The sequence below is a fragment of the Oculina patagonica genome, chromosome 7 (genome assembly GCF_052425735.1).
Source record: "Oculina patagonica isolate OP01 chromosome 7, crgOcupat, whole genome shotgun sequence".
Lineage (NCBI taxonomy): Eukaryota > Metazoa > Cnidaria > Anthozoa > Scleractinia > Oculinidae > Oculina > Oculina patagonica.
The window spans coordinates 17,855,478-17,873,161 of record NC_135764.1 but is presented as its reverse complement, the minus strand read 5'-3'; the positions used below and the strand labels follow the sequence as shown (position 1 = coordinate 17,873,161).

At 42.2% G+C, this 17,684-nt stretch overlaps 1 protein-coding gene across 1 annotated transcript in view; it reads left to right on the top strand.

Annotated features, from left to right (window-relative positions):
- The window catches only part of LOC144661462 (bifunctional purine biosynthesis protein ATIC-like), a 97,621-nt gene that overhangs the window by 51,037 nt on the left and 28,900 nt on the right, over positions 1-17,684 (top strand). Inside the window, exons 10-13 of the mRNA XM_078522238.1 lie at positions 31-120; positions 2,027-2,155; positions 13,936-14,028; positions 16,544-16,617. Of these exons, the coding sequence (XP_078378364.1) occupies positions 31-120; positions 2,027-2,155; positions 13,936-14,028; positions 16,544-16,617 (386 nt within the window). The remainder of the gene's footprint in view (positions 1-30; positions 121-2,026; positions 2,156-13,935; positions 14,029-16,543; positions 16,618-17,684) is intronic.

Below are 17,684 nucleotides of genomic sequence, written 5' to 3'. Positions count from 1 at the left end.
CTTAATTACCAATTTGTGGTCATTTTGTAGGTTTCAGATGGCATCATTGCTCCAGGGTATGAACCAAGTGCATTAGAAATATTAAAAAAGAAAAAAGGAGGGAAATACTGTGTGCTTGAGGTAAGATGCAGTACACTGTATATACCTTTTTTGTAATTTTGATGTTAAAACTATTAGAAACTCTTTTAACAGTCTGTTTGATTATTCTTAAACAGTCTATATGACTAGACATGAGAGGTACAGTGACCTAATAGTAAGTGTGCTGAACTCTGTGTCAAGTGGACTGGGTTCATGTCCTGGCTGGGATCATTGTGTTGTGTTCTTAGTGACTTTCTTCACCCAGGTGAAGATCCAGAATAGATTTCTTTGTCAGATTTTTTTCCCTATGGACAGGTATCCAGAAAACTATTTCTATATTATTAATTGGTAGCATTAAGCAAAATGTCGTGGAAATAACCTGACTGAATTTAGCTATTTCAGCACAACAGTGTCCCTTAAAGCACATTAAGGTTGTCTTTCTCTTTGCAAGTTACCCTGTCAAAAGTTGTACCAAAATAATGTTCTACCCGCCTATTTTAACATAATTTTTGTCCTCCATCTTGGCTCTAAATCTTGCTACCAATATCTTAGCATTGCCTACATGCCCAGGGGGGTACTCCGGCTTGTAAATGACGGGGATGATCGAAGGATTTTTTTGGGTTTGAAATTTTCGATTCCGGGATTTTTTTGGGTTGGAAAATTTGGCAAGTATTTTTTTGGGTGACTTGATTTAAATAGGGGATTTTTTTGGGTATTAAAAACGAACTTAAGCGCCTTGGCGCGGCCTTGGCGTATTTATGGTATGATGAACAAACAAACACGAGCGTTCAATTTTTTATGGTTTTCTTTGTGTTATATTATTGCCCCTCCTGGCAATTTAGGGGTAATATTTGACAAGGGATTTTTTTGGGAGTTATTTTTTGGTCCAGGGATTTTTTTGGGTAATGTCGGAAGACTTAGGGATTTTTTTGGGTCCTGAGTTTTGCCTCCATTCGATCATCCCCGTCATTTACAAGCCGGAGTACCCCCCTGGGCCTACATGTATATGTAGAAGGTCAATGGATATTTTGGTCATGCAAAAGGTTTGCCATACACATACTTAGGCACAACAACCTTATTAATGATGATGTTTTGCTTGCATAAGATCATCAGTCGCCACACAAATGACAGGTCTGCTTCGAGCTACTGATTTTGAATGTTGATTTAACTCTTTCACTGCTGACTTTTCTGTTGACCTTACTCCCCCGCAGTGCTGCATTTTTTTCACAGTGCGTTGAATCACACAGTCACGCATCATATTCAACAATATCTTTCGTTCTATTCAAGCAATTTAATTAAGATTTTCAGGAATTGTGCCTAACATAATTCTACATCGTAAAAAGCAACCTTTTCAAAAATTCATTGCATTTTGGTCCTTTCAGCAATTTCGTTCGCCATCTGATAGCTTCCTTCCCAAGCGTGAAGGTTGAAACCATTGTTTTGCAATAGCCGCGTCTCAGATACTCAATCTGTTCATTGAAATCGCTTGATTCGTAAACCACAACTGTTATATTCTCGGCGAAAGTCGGTTAGAATCTTCTCCGAAGCACTCCTCGATTGAAAATTTCTCATTCGACGCCATGTTTAAATGTCCTTTGGCCGTAAACAGCAACAGTGTAACATGAATTTGTCGATAATACTCCGCCATTATATGCAAACGGCAAAAGATCGTGCTCGTCACGCTTTCCAGTTCTCCTAGAGGGTATCTGAAGTAATTATTGATTATAGCGTCCCTATTGAAGACAGTTTCGAAAGGAAATCTGGGATTGTTTATCATGTCGAGAAAACTCGACATCCGCACTCAGAGTCACGAAATGAAATGTCGAGTTTTCTCGACAACCTCAGCGAAAGAGTTAAAAAAACCTCTCAATTGTGCAGTAATCAATTTATGTTGATTAGCATTAAGGTTGTGCAGTGAACTCAAAGGGGCTTTATTTAATTCTTCCAGATGGATCCTGAGTTTGAACCTCACGGTGTGGAGACCAGAACTTTATTTGGGCTTAAACTTGAGCAACAGAGAAACAATGCAAAGATTGACGACAGTGTCTTCAAAAACATCGTGACCCTGAGACAAGATGTAAGTGACAATGAAAACCAGTTTTCCACCCCACTAACCAATTTGTTTTGATGATATTTTACCTCTTAAATACTTGAGCATACTATAATTGAAGGCCTGAGCGCAAGAGACGCACTTTGTGTTTCGGCCAAATTGAAAATTGTCACAAACAACTCCAAATTTCGCACGCAAGTTCGTTTACGTGTGCTTAACATTGATCTGTATTCAAATTCGCTGAATCTAGCTTCGTTTTTTAGAAATTACGTATGCAAAGAACAAAGGCGTTTTGCAAAGCTTACGTTCTCCACAGTCAACCAGCAGCATGAGTTTTTCGACACATCGCGTGTAAATCTTTCCTTCTAGCGTTATTTAACTGTCCGGGGAGGTTGAAAAACGTGTCAGAGCCATGATTTTAGTTCGTAGCCACCATTTTGATTCGCTTTAAGATTCGCTTTAGGATTCGCTTTAGGATTCGCTTTAAGAAAAGGACTGGACTGAACACATTGTGACGCGATGTCACCTGATAGGTGTCACGTGAGAGGAAAGAGAAAAAAAATGGCCGTTTGTTCCTGAAAATCATTTGAAGCCTTTGGTTAGTTTTAGCGTAAGTGCTGCTGCCAGGTGGTTGAAGGACATCATTAAGTCTGAATACCCGTAAGTTTACAGCATCGCTCGAAGAACTGAGTGATGTTTCTGCCTTTGTTTTGTACAACAGCGCTGTTTAGCGCTTCGGAAAAAACGTTGCACAAACGGAGGTAGTTTTGAGCCTGGCGGCATAGAGAGTCTAAAACAAGAGGTTTCTTGCCGGGAACTTCGTCAACGCGAGTTTTGCAGGATCCGCTTGGGTGCTGCCGCGACAAAGTTGCCGAGAAGTGACCTGGTTTTAGACTTAAAAAAATTCTTTATATGTTCCCCAGGGCACCTTCCCTTCGCAAAATATTTTCTGTGTCTCATTAAATATTCATCAATCAATCTATCGATTCGTGCGAACGAAAACCTCATAAGTTTATCTTGTTTTCGTGGGATTTTGTAGATGTGTGATGATGTAAGGAGTGGAGATAGAAGTGAGAGCAAGCCGGCGGCACTCAACTGAAAGCAAAACTAGTATAATGCGACAACACGAGCAAACGTATTCAATCAACAATCAGTCTTTATTTCACTTTCACCTCGGCAAATTACAGCTAACGGTAACAGAGTAAAATAGTCTTGCCCGAAACAACAAAAACTAGCTAACCAAAGCAGACTGCAGAAAAAGCTAGCTGCAAGCAAACTGGCGTGAAAGCTTACTGCATTAAAAGCGCGATCTAAAGGTTGAGGCTGACTCTGATCCTAAACTTAACTTGAAACGGCTTAACCCTAATCCCTGGGGGTTAGTGTTAAGCTTTTTTTTTTTTTTTTTTTTTTTTTGCGTTAGGGCTAGGCTTTTGCGTTAGGGCTAAGTCTGTAACCCTAATCTGAAACTCTAACCCCGACCCTAAGGCCTTGGGGTTACCTTGTGCGTTAGGGTTAGGACTGTAACCCTAAAAATTTAGCTGACTTCATCGTTTTGAGAAACAAAAGGTTTCCTTTGTTTATCGTTTGTAAAAGAAAAGACAAAAGAAGCCGCGCAAGCAAAAACCTTGTCTTTTTGCATGTGTTATTTTTCGAAAACGAAGGAAAGACCAGCAAAATTAAATACAGGGCAGTGTTGAGCACACGTAAACGAACTTGCGTGCGAAATTTGGAGTTGTTTGTGACAATTTTCAATTTGGCCGAAACACAAAGTGCGTCTCTTGCGCTCAGGCCTTCAATTAGTTATTATAATATAGCTAGCAGATCCATGCAATCCCGTTCACTATAGACGTAAGCGTGCACCATGATCCATAAGTGCACTCTAGTAGTGTAAGCAAATGGTTTCACCAGAAAATTCTTTGTCTTGTGCAGGTTTTGATGTACATCCATAACTGCACCACTCACTCATTCACTTCTCATTGTGCCCACTGGCACGTAAGGCAGCAACAAAGTTCCTCAACTGCTGTCTGTCTTTGGCCAGCTGTTGGATGGTGTTTCATCTTTGGTTTAAGCCCCTCAATTCTGTCTTTACTGTACGTCACCATGCATTCTTGGGCCTGCCACGCTTGCGCCTGCCTTCGGGTGTCCAGTATAGTGCTGTTTTTGTGGTGGATTTGTTTTCCTTTCGAATGACATGGCCAATCCACCTCCCGGTTGTTGCGTAATAACAATACCCATGCCCTCCTGTTTGCACCACAAAAGCAGTTCCTTGTTGGGAATGGTCTGAGGCCAGAAGATGTGACGTATTTTTCGCAGACTTTTGTTTTGGAAGGTTGACAGCTTTCCCAGATCACTTTCTAACATTCGCCAACAGTCTGACCCATACAAAAGGGTAGACAGGACACAGCTCTGATAGATCTTGAGCTTGGTATGTGTACTGTACTGTGATGACCGCCACACATTGTTCAGCTCAGCCGGCTCCGGATAACTATGCCTTCACCACCATCTTGCCTGACGATGCTGCCCATGTCTTAAAACTGTTCACCCATTGGGAGGTCTTTTCCATTCGCCTTGACTGGCTGAAGGTTAGAGGTGTTTAGGGTCATGACCATTGTTTTGGTGAGGCTGATGTTCAGTCCCATGTGGTGAGCGTATTTGCTGGTGAGCATATTTACACTACAAGTGAAGGCTGCATAGAAGCTCTAAATAAGTTGAACAATCTTCTGGGTGGTTATGATGGTACCACCAGTCTTTATTAAGAAATCAGTCACAACATACATGTGGCTTTACAATCAAAAATCAAACTAAGTTAAACAAGAAAAAGAAAACCTACTGTCGATTGCATCTACCTGTGAACGCACTCGCCAAAAACATGTTTTCAAATGATGTCAAACGTCAGCGTTTCAGGTGTCAAACTTTGAAGTTTAGCAGATCGTAACGGCAACTTTCGCGCCGAAAGTTCAACACATTCCGGTTTCGAAATGGCGGAAAGATTAGATATAGAAACTTCTTCTGAGAAACTGATGCTGATCTGTGTCGATATGCATACACAGGTTCACTTGAATCATTTCTAATGTAAAGTTTCGCCCGTTCTCAGTGTTTATGGTGAGTATTTTGAGTGCAAAAGTTCGCGTTTCGGTCTGCTAAACTTCAAAGTTTGACACCTGAAACGCTGACGTTTGACGTCATTTGAAAACATGTTTTTAGCGTGTGCGTTCACAGGTAGATGCAATTGACAGTATCATATGTATTACAAGAACGATTTTAAGAAATAAATAGGCTCGAAGTATGCGCCACAAGCTGTCTCTGTGTATACTGTCGAAAGCCTTTTGGAAATCTACAAAGTGTATGTACAGCTGCCTCTGTCACTCGGTGCATTGCTTGATGATGTTACGTAGTGTGAATAGCTGATAGATCTGCACAACCCCTACCCCTGCGGAATCCAGCCTGTTCTTGCCTGAGCTGCTGATCTACTGCAATGGATATTTGTTGGACGATAATCTTTGCCAGGATTTTACTTGGGGCAGACAGGAGGGTGACGCCGCGCCAGTTATTGCAGTCACTTAGTGGACCTTTCTTGTGGATCGTTATGATGGTACCTTTCGTCCAGTCATCTGGCACTTTCTCCTGCTCCCACACTGCAGTAAACAGGGGCTGTAGAATCCTTGCTGAAAGTTCAGGGTCAGCCTTGAAAAGCTCCGCATTCAGGTTGTCTTGGCCAGGAGCTTTGTCGTTCTGAGCCTCTTGAATGTCAGCTTCAACTGTGGGTGGAGGTCTATTGAGGACATCCTTAAAGTGCTCTGCCCAACGAGCTTCCTGATCTCTTTCTGTGGTAAGCAGCCTTACCTGTACATCCTTGACAGGGGCTACCTTTCTGCCTCCATACTTGCCGCATACCAGTTTTGTGATTTTGTAAACCCCTCCCTGCTCTCTTCTGTTGGCTGCATTTTCTGCCTGGCTAGCAAGTTCATCAATATATGTGGGTTTGCCAGTGCTGGCCATTCTCTTAACACTTCAGTCAGCCTCTCTGTACTGGATTTTATAGCACTCTAGCAACCTTTCTGATTTGGTGTCAAGTAATTTGTTCTTCAGTTTTCATCTGTCCTCTAAAGGTTGCTGGCTTTATCCACTTCTTTTTCTTTACTGCCTTCTTATAACCTAGACATGCATTGCTGCTCTCTATGAAAGTGATTGAGTGAATTCCATATATTGTTGACTTCATCTGGTTTGGGCTCATCAGACAGAACCGCCAAGGATTGGAATCGATTTCTGAGTTGAGCGATGAAGGCATTCTTCGCTGATTGCTCTTTCAACGAAGTTGTCTGCCGTGACAAGGTGATTGTCACTGCCAACATCTGCTCCTCTTCTCACCTTAACATCCAGAAGTGAGCATCGCCATGTGCCATTATTCACCAAGTGTTTAATCTGGTTCTGTCATGTATTTGGTTCTATTCGAAAGCACATGGTAACAGAATGCGCATAAGTGCGCATGCTCATAGCCGCTGGCTCAATACACTACAACTCCTCCCCCTTAAGCTAGTCTTGTACCCCAAAAGTTTCCAGGGAAAAAAAAATTCCAACGCAACATGCTATTCTACAAATAAAGTCAAAGCCCTAGAAATGGGCAGTTCAATGTTCAAAGGTCCAGTCGGGCTGGGGGCTTCCTCTCCCTGGTAGGGTATCTTCTAGCAGGAACAAGTTCAATCTGGCTCCATGGCCTGCTAACTGAAGGTTTAGCCGCTGAATTGGATGGCTGAAAACCTGTCTCTCGTGGGATGGCTTCTGTCTGCTCAGGAGGCTCAGCTACTTGGTCACCATGGTACTCTACTGGGGGCGGGAAAAGCAATGGCTGGATAACTGGTGTATGGTTGTCTGCAACAGGAACATTGGAATCTTTGACGCCAAACTAAGTGTCGACACCCAACTAAGTGAGGCCCAATCTCCACTTCATAAGACAGGGGTCCTAATTGTGCACGCACAATACCTGGTACCCACTTTGATTTTCCATTGTAATTTTGTGCTATTACTCTCTGGTTTTTAACTGGGATGGTGGCTCTCCAGTGGTTGAGTGGGGAGTGTTCCGATAAGCCAGCAAAAATCTTGCCAACTTAAGGTTCAAGGATTTCACTTCAGTTTCGCTCTTCATGGCACTTTTGAAGCTCCCCACACCGCGTTCTGCCAGCCCATTGGTGGCAGGGTGGTAAGGTGCTGAAGTGATGTGTTTGATTCCGTTTCTCTTAAGGAATTGCTGAAACTCTTCTGATGTAAATTGCGACCCCTTATCGCTTACCAACTGGGCTGGTATTCCATATCTGGCAAAAAACTTCTGAAGGACTTCAATGGTCTTCTCTGAGGTTGTACTAGTCATTCTCTCTATCTCTAGCCATCTTGAATGTGCATCTACTACCACCAAGAACATGCTGTTGAGGAACGGACCTGCAAAATCAATGTGAATTCGTTGCCAGGGGGACGAAGGCCATTCCCATGGGTGTACCAGTACTGTACTGGGCTCTCTCTGTGTTAGTTGGCAACCTGGGCAGGACTTAACAGTCAGTTCAATTTCCTTGTCGATTCCAGGCCACCAGATGTAACTTCCGACTAGGGCCTTCATCTTCACGACCCCCATATGTCCCTGATGAAGTTCCTCGAGAACTTGAGGGCGCAACTTTGGAGGTACTACGACTCTTATCCCCCACATCAGACAGCCTGATTGTAATGTGATCTCATCTTTGCAAACAAAATAGGGGTTGAGTGCAGGATCAGGGTTGTGTGGCCAACCTTTACTGGTCATCTCATACACTTGAGCCAAAACAGGATCTCACTGTGTTTTTTCGCCTAACGTTATCCACTGTGACTGGCAGTGGATCAAACTGCATCAAATTAAATACACCCACTGGGTGGACAACTTCCTCATCTCTGGATTCATTTACGAGTGGTAGGCGGGAAAGACCATCGGCATTACTGTGAACTTTAGTGTTCTTGTATTCAATGGTGTAATCATAGCCCGTCAGGAACAAGGCATAACATTGCAGTCGAGCTGCAGTGACCACAGGGATGCTTTTCCGCGGATGAAAGATTGACGTTAAGGGCTGATGATCTGTGTACAATGTGAAAGAGCGGCCAAACAAATACATATGGAACTTCTTTACCCCCCAGATTATTGACAAGGCTTCTTTGTCAATCTGTGCATACTTTTGCTCAGTTTTGGTGAGTGTCCTTGAAGCAAAAGCTATGGGTCGCTCGGTACCGTCTTTCATCATTTTTTGCCTTGTTTGCTCTCAACCCATGAAGCTGAAGCCGTCGCAGAACTTCTTCTAAGTTAGCCAGGTGTTCTTCATCATCCTTGCCAGTAATGATCATATCATCAAGCAGGATGATATGATCATTACACCCACTGGGTCGACAACTTCCTCATCTCTGGATTCATTTACGAGTGGTAGGCGGGAAAGACCATCGGCATTACCGTGAACTTTAGTGTTCTTGTATTCAATGGTGTAATCATAGCCCGTCAGGAACAAGGCATAACATTGCAGTCGAGCTGCAGTGACCACAGGGATGCTTTTCCGCGGATGTTCCTTCCAGCACTTGATCAATGGTGCGCTGCCAGATAGCAGGTGCTGATGTGATGCCAAACACCAGTCTGTTGTACTGAAACAAACCCATGTGTGTGTTGATGGTGAGGTATTTCTTGGAAACTTCTTCCATCTCTAGTTGGTGGTATGCCTGACGAAGGTCAATCTTCGAGAATTTCTGCCCACCACTAAGCTTTGCAAAGATATCTTCAATGCGGGGTAAAGGATACTGCTCAGCTTGTAGTTCTGGGTTCACTGTGCCTTTGTAATCACCACAAATTCTGACAGACCCATCTTTCTTTGGGACAGGTACAATGGGCGTTGCCCAATGGCTCCACTCGATGGAACAATGTTTTCCCCCGTGTAGGTTTTCAACATTAGTTCAGTTTTATGCAAAGGTTTGTTGTTAAATTTCTCAATGTACAAATCATGTGGAATGATCGACACGGCCGAGCCTGTGTCCAGTTCCATTTTCAACGGTTTCCCTTCTACTTTCAGATCTACCCAGATTGCATTACTGCTCGGTTTGCTCACATTGTGTATCTTCATGCTTCCTAACACATCTTCAAATTCATCACTTTCACTGTACTGAACAGTATGGACTTGAGTGTTTTGTGGTGTTTTGGGTGGTTGCTTTGGCTTACCTTGTCGTCTCGAGTTACAAACTCTGGAAATATGGCCCACCTTTCCACAATGATAACATGTCTGGTCCTTGAATCTGCAATTGTGCGATGCGTGTGAGTCTCCTCCGCATCGATAGCAAACTTTAGTTGTGGGGTTCGGCGGCGGCAGTGGCGGCGGTGGCTTGCTGTTATCTGAGATCTTGTCAACTGGAGGTTCTGCGTGCAGCTCACTGTGCAATTCCGAAGCATCACGAACAGCAGTTTCCATCGCTACGGCTATCTCCAAAGCCTTGGAATATTTCAGTTTTGCTTCTGAAAGCAACCGCCTCTGTATCTGCATATTTTGAAGACCACAGACCAATTTATCCCGTAAACCTTCATTAAGGTTTACGCCAAAGTTGCAGTGAGTCGCTAGTGTTCAGTTCTGCTACGTAGGCCAAAACGGTTTCTCTTTCTCGCTGATTTTGTTTGTAAAAACGAAAGCGTTCTGCTATTTGCAATGGTTTAGGACTCAAGTGTTGCTGAAGAGTCGTGACGATCTCTTGGAAGCTCTTCGTGGCTGGTTTTTCCGGTGAAAGAAGGTCCCTCAACAATGTGTATGTTTTGCTCCCGATCAAGCTTAACAAGGTTGGCACTTGGCGGTCTTCATCTATGTTGTTTGCTAAGAAAAACTGTTCTACACGTTCCGCGTAAGTTTCCCATTTCTCTTGTGTCTCATCAAAACTCTCTATCTTCCCGATAGCGGTCATATTTTCGATGTTTTCCTACGACTTAATCCTCGTCGCCACTGTCATGTATTTGGTTCTATTCGAAAGCACATGGTAACAGACTGCGCATAAGTGCGCACGCTTAGCCACTGGCTCAATACACTACAGGTTTCATTGCCCTTGTAAACAGGTTATGTCACTCATTCTTAAGTTTCTTGCTTCATTTATAAATATCAGCAGCTTTTAGTAATATTCCATTTACGTCCATATTTTGCGGGCGATGTCCACCACACAAAGTCTGCCGCTGTCTGCATAGCCTGCGAGCAGGCTCTCTATTCGGGGGCAAGGGAATATTGAACTGCTCGAGCGCCAGTTGGCGAGGGAAGCGAGCCGCTGGGCGAGCGAAGCGACGCACTCGTGGGATCGCGCCTTCGGCACTCGAAGAGTTCAATATACACGTTGCCCCCAAATGGAGAGCCTGCTCGCAGGCTACTGTCTGCAGTTTCTTGCATTTGCTCCTTGAAAGTCTGATCTTAGTAAATCTGCTCCGAAAAATTAAATTGGTTTGTTAGTGTGAGTATAATCCTGGATAGCAGAAATCCTTGGTATAAAGAAAATGTTTGTTTTCAAAGACATGAAAAATGAAAATTCTGTATGCTTTCACTCGGTTGGATTTTCGTGACAACACAAACTGAAACGTGATCTCGGACATATGAGACGTTTTAATCTAATTGGTCAACTTTGAAAAACATGTTTAGTTTTCCGCCTGTAATGAGACCTGAACGTTTTATACTTGACCGTTTCTTTAAGCGGGAATCGTCTCTCCTGTTTCTTCATGTAATGTGCAGTTTATATAGGTAAACTCCTTCCTTTCTGCTGCCGGAAAAAAGATTCTCTGCAGCGTTGTAAACAATGTAATTACCTGACGTCTTTACAGAGTGGAATGCATAGCGACGCCGTCTCTGTCCTGAAATGTTTCGATGTTTGAAAACAGTTGTTCGCATGAATGAAGTGGTCTCATCAGCAATTGTGTTCAGCTATAAATTATTTCATTACCTCAAGAAATAAAACAGGCCAACGATAGATCTTTGCATCGGTTTGTGGAATGCGAAGCGACGCCGTCTCTTTGTGCTGAAATGTTTCGATGTTTGAAACAGTTGTATGCATTGAATGAAGTGGTCTCATCAGCAACTATACTGTGTTCAGCAATAATTTTATTAACTGCGCTGCGCAGTTCTTGCTCTGCGCGGTTTTACCGCTCCCCCCCCCTTTTTTTTTCTCCCACTCCCCCCCCCGCGGGTCCGCTCGCACCGCCTCTCTCGGCCCCCCCTCCCCCAGTCTCCTCGGCTCGGCTCCGCTGCTCCCCCTCCGCACCCGTGGATTGCTGCCCCCCCTCCCCGCCTTCCCTCCTGCCCGCCGCCCTGGGGGGGGGCGGGTGTTGGCTGTCTGTCCCGCTGCGTGCGGGGCTGTCCTGGGTGGGGTGGGGTGCTGGGGGCTGTTCTGGGTGCGTTGTTTGGGCGTGGCGCCCGGGGTTCGGCGGCTGTTTTTTTAGGGCGACCTGGGGGGGGGGTAGGGGGGGGTCCTTTGGCGGCTTTTTGCTGTCGGGTGGATTTTTTTTTTTTTTTTTTTTTTTTTTCCTTTTGTTTTTTTTTCCCCTCGCTTCTCGCCGCGGCCCTTTCGCCCCTGTTCGTTTTTTCTTGCTGGGGGGGGGCGCGCTTTTGTCCCCTCCCTCCCGCCTCCTCGGCCTCCGTTTGGCTTGCTGTCGTCTTTCCTCTTGTGGCTTGTGCGGGTCTGTCGGTCGCCGCTCGGTTCGGTCTTGTGTGTCGTTTGGGTTGCTTCTGTGCGTCCGGGGTTCCCCGTCCCGGTCTGTGTTCTGTTTCTCCCTTGTTTTCGCTGGTGCTGTTTCCTCTCGTGGGATTGGCGCTAGCGATTTTCGGTGGAACTGTCACTGGATGTCCGCGGTGTTTCCTCCTTTTCAGTCGCACATGTCGACGCAGGTGGGGATAAGGGGGCGGCGCATGTTCCCCTGACATGGCTCCCCTATGCTCACGAGACCAGCGCAGTTGTGCTCTAAGAGCTCTTGTTACTACAAGAAATGAAACAACCTACGATCGATCAACTGAGAGGTAACCACTTTAAAACAGTTTGTGTACATGTATACAAATTAATTGAACACGGCGATTACAATCGCGAACTAAAACAGTTGGTCATGCGATCAAAGACATTGAATATCGCATCGTTTTATTATTTGATCTTTTTTTATTCGCATGTTAACCACAACCAAGAATAAGTGTATCTATCTTTCAACTTTCTATCTCAAGTCAGATTCACTTAATATGTACATGTTACTGTAGAGTTTTTTTCAAAAATAATACGACTTTTTTAATTTTCACAAACATGTTTCGACGGTACATCTGTCATCGTCAGTGTGACGGTTATGAAAGTTTACAGTGATTTAAAACGTGCCTGTTACAAATCATACGTTACATTGCGTTGAAAAGCAATACGCTAGATAAATTTCGAAGTTAACGGAATTAAAAAGAAGCGCGCGCGCGTGCAGCTATAGGGAAAGCGTCAAATTGATGTGTTTGACCTGTTGATTAAGGTTCGGCTTTTCCCACTTGATGTACATAGACTCCTTAAGCTTAACCTGGTACTTAGTAGGCGCAGAGTCTAAGACCTTGAAGCAGTCTAAGTTACAAGAGGTACGGCATGACTCTGAAGCCTGCAAATGCTTATAAACGTGAGAGTTTCTGTCCGATGACAAGTGCTCGTGCACGTGCGTGGAGAAATGTCGGCTTGTTTCGCCAACGTAACAAGCATTACAGCTTGCACAAGAAAATTAATTTTTGTACACGATGCGCGTACGGAGCCTGTCAGGGAGAGGATCTTTCACGTTGAACAAGTTCTTAATTTTAAAAGTAGAATAAACAAATTTGATGTCAATGGGTTTACAGAATCGATCGATTAGCTTGCGTACCCTTTGTTGTGCAACACCCGAAAAATGCCCGATGTAGGGGATCTTGAAATAGTGCTTGGGCAACTCCTGTTGCTCTACACCTGTTGAAGGTCGTGTGTCGTTCCCTACTACTGCTCTTGTGACATAACGGTGGAGTAACATGTCTAATACATGCTCGGGATAGAGATTCTTACGCAAAATATAAAATAAATTCTGAATGTCATTGTGAAAACCCAACCACGTGTTGTTGATCTTAAAGGTCCTGTCAATGAGCGTTTTAACCAGCCCCATTTTGTAGCAAAGGGGTGTAAAGCTTAAAAAATTGGTAAGCAAGCCCTTTTAAGGCCTTTTGCGGTATACGGAGGTGACAGGGAATTGTGGGGATTTGTTGTTTAATAGCACATCAAGAAAAGGAAGAAGCTGGTTACTCTCCCTCTCCATAGTGAAATGAATATTAGAATGTTGATTGTTAATGAAATTGAAGAAAAGGTCAGCATCCATTTCCGAGTTGAAAAGGCAAAAAGTGTCGTCCACATAACGACGGTAGAATAATACCTGGAAATCCCTATACTGTTCCAACCAGATCTTCTCGTGGTCACCCATGAAAAGATTAGCAAGAACGGGGGCTAGGGGGGAACCCATGGCTACACCATCAACCTGATCGTAATATGTGCCCTTGAAAATAAAATGGGTTTCATTGTAGTCGTAGTTGTTACCTTTCCATCATAGGTGAAATTGACTTTAATAGGTAGAATGTGATGTTTGCAGGTAAGATGCAACCAATGGAAGATTTTCCCCGTCCTCATTTTCATAAGTGTTCCTTCCTTTAATCAATCTTGTTTGCTGACATCCTTGCACCAATGCAATGACTAAGTTTTTTAAAATGCACACGTAGTTTGCACTTTGTCTGTGTTTTCAAACATTTATGTATGACACGTTTCTTTTTTAGTTACCAAAGAGTGCCTTGCGTGACTTGATAGTGGCAAGCATTGCGTTGAAGTACACTCAGTCTAATTCAGTGTGTTATGCTAAGGATGGTCAGGTAGTTTTTTTTTCATGTTATTTTTTTTCTTAAGAAAATGATTTTCTCACCTTATTATTATATTGTTTAGAATCAAAATCGAACTGTTAATATTTTATTTTTTAAACACACAAGGTCTTGAGAACAGCAGACACGTAAAGATTTTAAGAAAAACGACAATTTTTTTAAGTTTCAAAGACATGTTTCAACAGAGCATCTGTCATCTTCAGTTGAATGGTTTACAAAGCACAGTGAGTTGAATAATAAGTAGAAAAAATGCTAATTAAGACAAGTAGTAACAACAGAACGTGAAAATGTGTGAATTAGAAGGATAATTTTAGATTTACATGGTGTAATTGCTGATTGAACTCTTGTCGACCGGGCCTACAAGATCAATAACACCTGGTTGGGGTTACACGAGGACATAACCAAGCTTACTGAAATTCTAAAAAAGAACCTTTTCCCTGCCCATTTAATTGAAAAAGTAGTTAACCGTTACATCACTGGTATCCATAGCAACCATTGTCCCCGGGGCTCCCTCCCTACTACTTTGCCCACATTTTACTTTAAGCTGCCGTACATAGGCTATTTTTCTGTCGTCACTCAGAAAAAGATTAGACACTTAATTAAGCGATATTGTAATGATTTAGATATCAAACTAGTTTTTTCTTCTTTTAAGATCGGTAATCTTTTTGGAATGAAAGACCCTATCCCTGGCGGTCTCCGTTCGTGTGTGGTTTACAAGTTTGCATGTGCGGGCTGTAATGCCTGTTATGTCGGCGAAACCACCCGACATTTTGCCACACGCATGCGTGAGCACTTAGCCAGTGATAAGGCCTCCCACATTTTCAAACACCTTCAGAATTCTGAACGCTGTCGCTCCTTGTGTTCAATAGATTGCTTTCATATTTTAGATCACGCCTCTACCAGCTTTCAACTTAAGATAAAGGAGGCTATCCATATTCAAAGGGAACTACCTTGCCTCAATCAGCAATTACACCATGTAAATCTAAAATTATCCTTCTAATTCACACATTTTCACGTTCTGTTGTTACTACTTGTCTTAATTAGCATTTTTTCTACTTATTATTCAACTCACTGTGCTTTGTAAACCATTCAACTGAAGATGACAGATGCTCTGTTAAACACACAAGATTTTAAGGATATTAATTTCTCTTCACCATTGAAGTTAAATAAACTAATGACCAAGCAGAACTCAAGGAAAATGTTACAAAACCAAAAAGTGGACTAACACAAGCCACAAATTCTTAAAATGAAAAATAACTGATGTTTAAAATGTAATATCATGAATGAGGCAGGAGAAAATGATAAACATGAACATTGCTGAACTCAAAGAATGCTTCTGCATGCTCTAGCTAGTAATTAAAACAGTTTACACAGTGTTGCTTCATTACAGTGAATTCATGTAACCAGCCATTTTTTTACAAACACTGCTTATGCGACAAATCATAAGTTTGGAGAAAATTTACATTTGAAAGTTAGGTTAAAATTCAAGCATTTACCAACATGTAAAAAACGAAACAGACAACGGGGCTACAATTTGTACATTATATGCCTTGATTTGTTTTGCAATTTTGGATAAAAATTGTTTATTTTGTAATCAAAATCTCGTAAGAAAAACGATTAACCTTGACTGTAACACAATTCCGCGCCTGCAATCCAATGGGGAGCTTTAGCAAACCACGATGCCAAACAACTTTTGTTGCATGTGTTCTTTAACTCTTGGCAAATTTCTTTCCCGTCTTCTGAAATGACTAAATTCTGCATACTTTGAACCAGACTACAAATTTGTCCGTTTTTTTGTTTGGAACTTAATGTCAGCTTTGTTTCGATTAAGGTTTATAGCAAAAGGAGTTAAACATGTTGAAAGTGTTAAAGGAAGGAGGAACACTTCCTGTTTATATTTATTTTCTGTATAACAAGTAAAGTAATTTCTTTGAGGTTTCACTGACCACTCGTGTGTATTGTTCAATGGTACACAAGCATAAGAATACTATTTTTTTTAGTTATAAGCCCTTTCCCCCCCCCCCCCACCTCCCCCAAAGAATAGTCCCATCTACTTGGAAACAAAAAAATACATCTGATTATAAGCCTCCTTTGCCAGATGACAGTACTGAACAGGGCTAACTATTGCTTTATCATGCCTTTATAACTTAAAAAGATTTGTATAGCGCCTAGAGCAGACCTGGATAGGCGCTATAAAAATGTTTATTATTATTATTATTATTATTATTATTATTATTATTAAAACATATTTAGGTCAACACTACCAGATAATTATAAGCCCCTCCACTTGTAAGCCATCCAAATCCCCTTACGAAGTTGTGTAAGCCCAGGGCTTATAAGTTAACTGAAATTTTTTGGTATTACAGTATATGGCTCATTAGCATATAAAAACAGCATATGTATGTGGAGTGATTTGTGTAACCTGACTTGCACACTGTTGAAGCCAGTATATTTTTATGAAAAATTGCCAAATTTTATGGGTAGAATGATATGTTGATGATGTTTGCAGGTAATTGGCATTGGTGCTGGACAACAGTCTCGTATTCATTGTACCAGGCTGGCAGGTGACAAAGCAAACAACTGGTAAGTTAAGCATAGCTCAGAAATAAGTAAATATTGCATACACAGATTGTACATGCAGTATTTGCATCTGTGGTTTTTCACTGTCTGCTTTGCTTCAGGTCTTTATGGTTGTAAGGGGTCATGGCTGTGTCAAATACTTTTTCCCTAGATGAAATGGTCATTAATCCCTTGTTGATATTTTCTGAAATATTCTTAAGGTCGCTCGATCGGATTTTTGAGCTACCTCACCGTCCAACTTTGGCTTATTAGTGTACCACTTTTAAGAATCCGACAGAAAATTGATTGTTACAGCTGCACTAGAAAAGGATGAAAGTTTCAGATGAGGTATGTTTTAGCGCAATCGGAGTTGCCATGGAAACGTAAAAGCGTCGTCCCCCATTTTACATATGACCGTATAACTTGCCATCAAGCATTAATTTTGGTGAATTTTTATGAGAGCGTTTTCGAGAAAAATTAAGGCAAAGTTTTTAGCGGTTAAAATTAAACAAAAACACAACAATTACAGCACGGTGTTGATAAATGTGTCCACAGAGCCTGATGTAAATCATTTTTGGTCTTAAATGAATTTATCACCTTCTCATTACATTGAGTGAAAATCTCAGAAAAATCGCTCCATTCGATTTCCGAAATTATTGACTTGAATATAAACGCAATTGGAGTGTTTCGTTCTTTTCACTAATTTCGACCCTATATTTACACCGCTTCTTATTAAACGTGAACACTTAAAATATGTCTGGAATGTTCTTTGTCTTTTAACCAATCACATCGAGAACTTCAGACCGCAGCCACATGGGTTTCCATCGGTCACGGAACAATATTTGGTTCTCGTTTCGCTCCAATTACAAGTAACACACTAATTTATTCCTTCCTTTTTGAGAACATTCACTCTCCACTGAAGAATAGGTTTGAATGATTTTTTTTTATAGAAATGAAACCGATGCGCCCACGCTACGATGCCCCAGGCCGCCAATTTCAATGTACGAATTCTTCTCAGTTACCGTTCGCCTGATGGCATGTTACAATTGTACTGAGGTAGCTTGCACCGGTTTTTATCTCACCCCAACTAT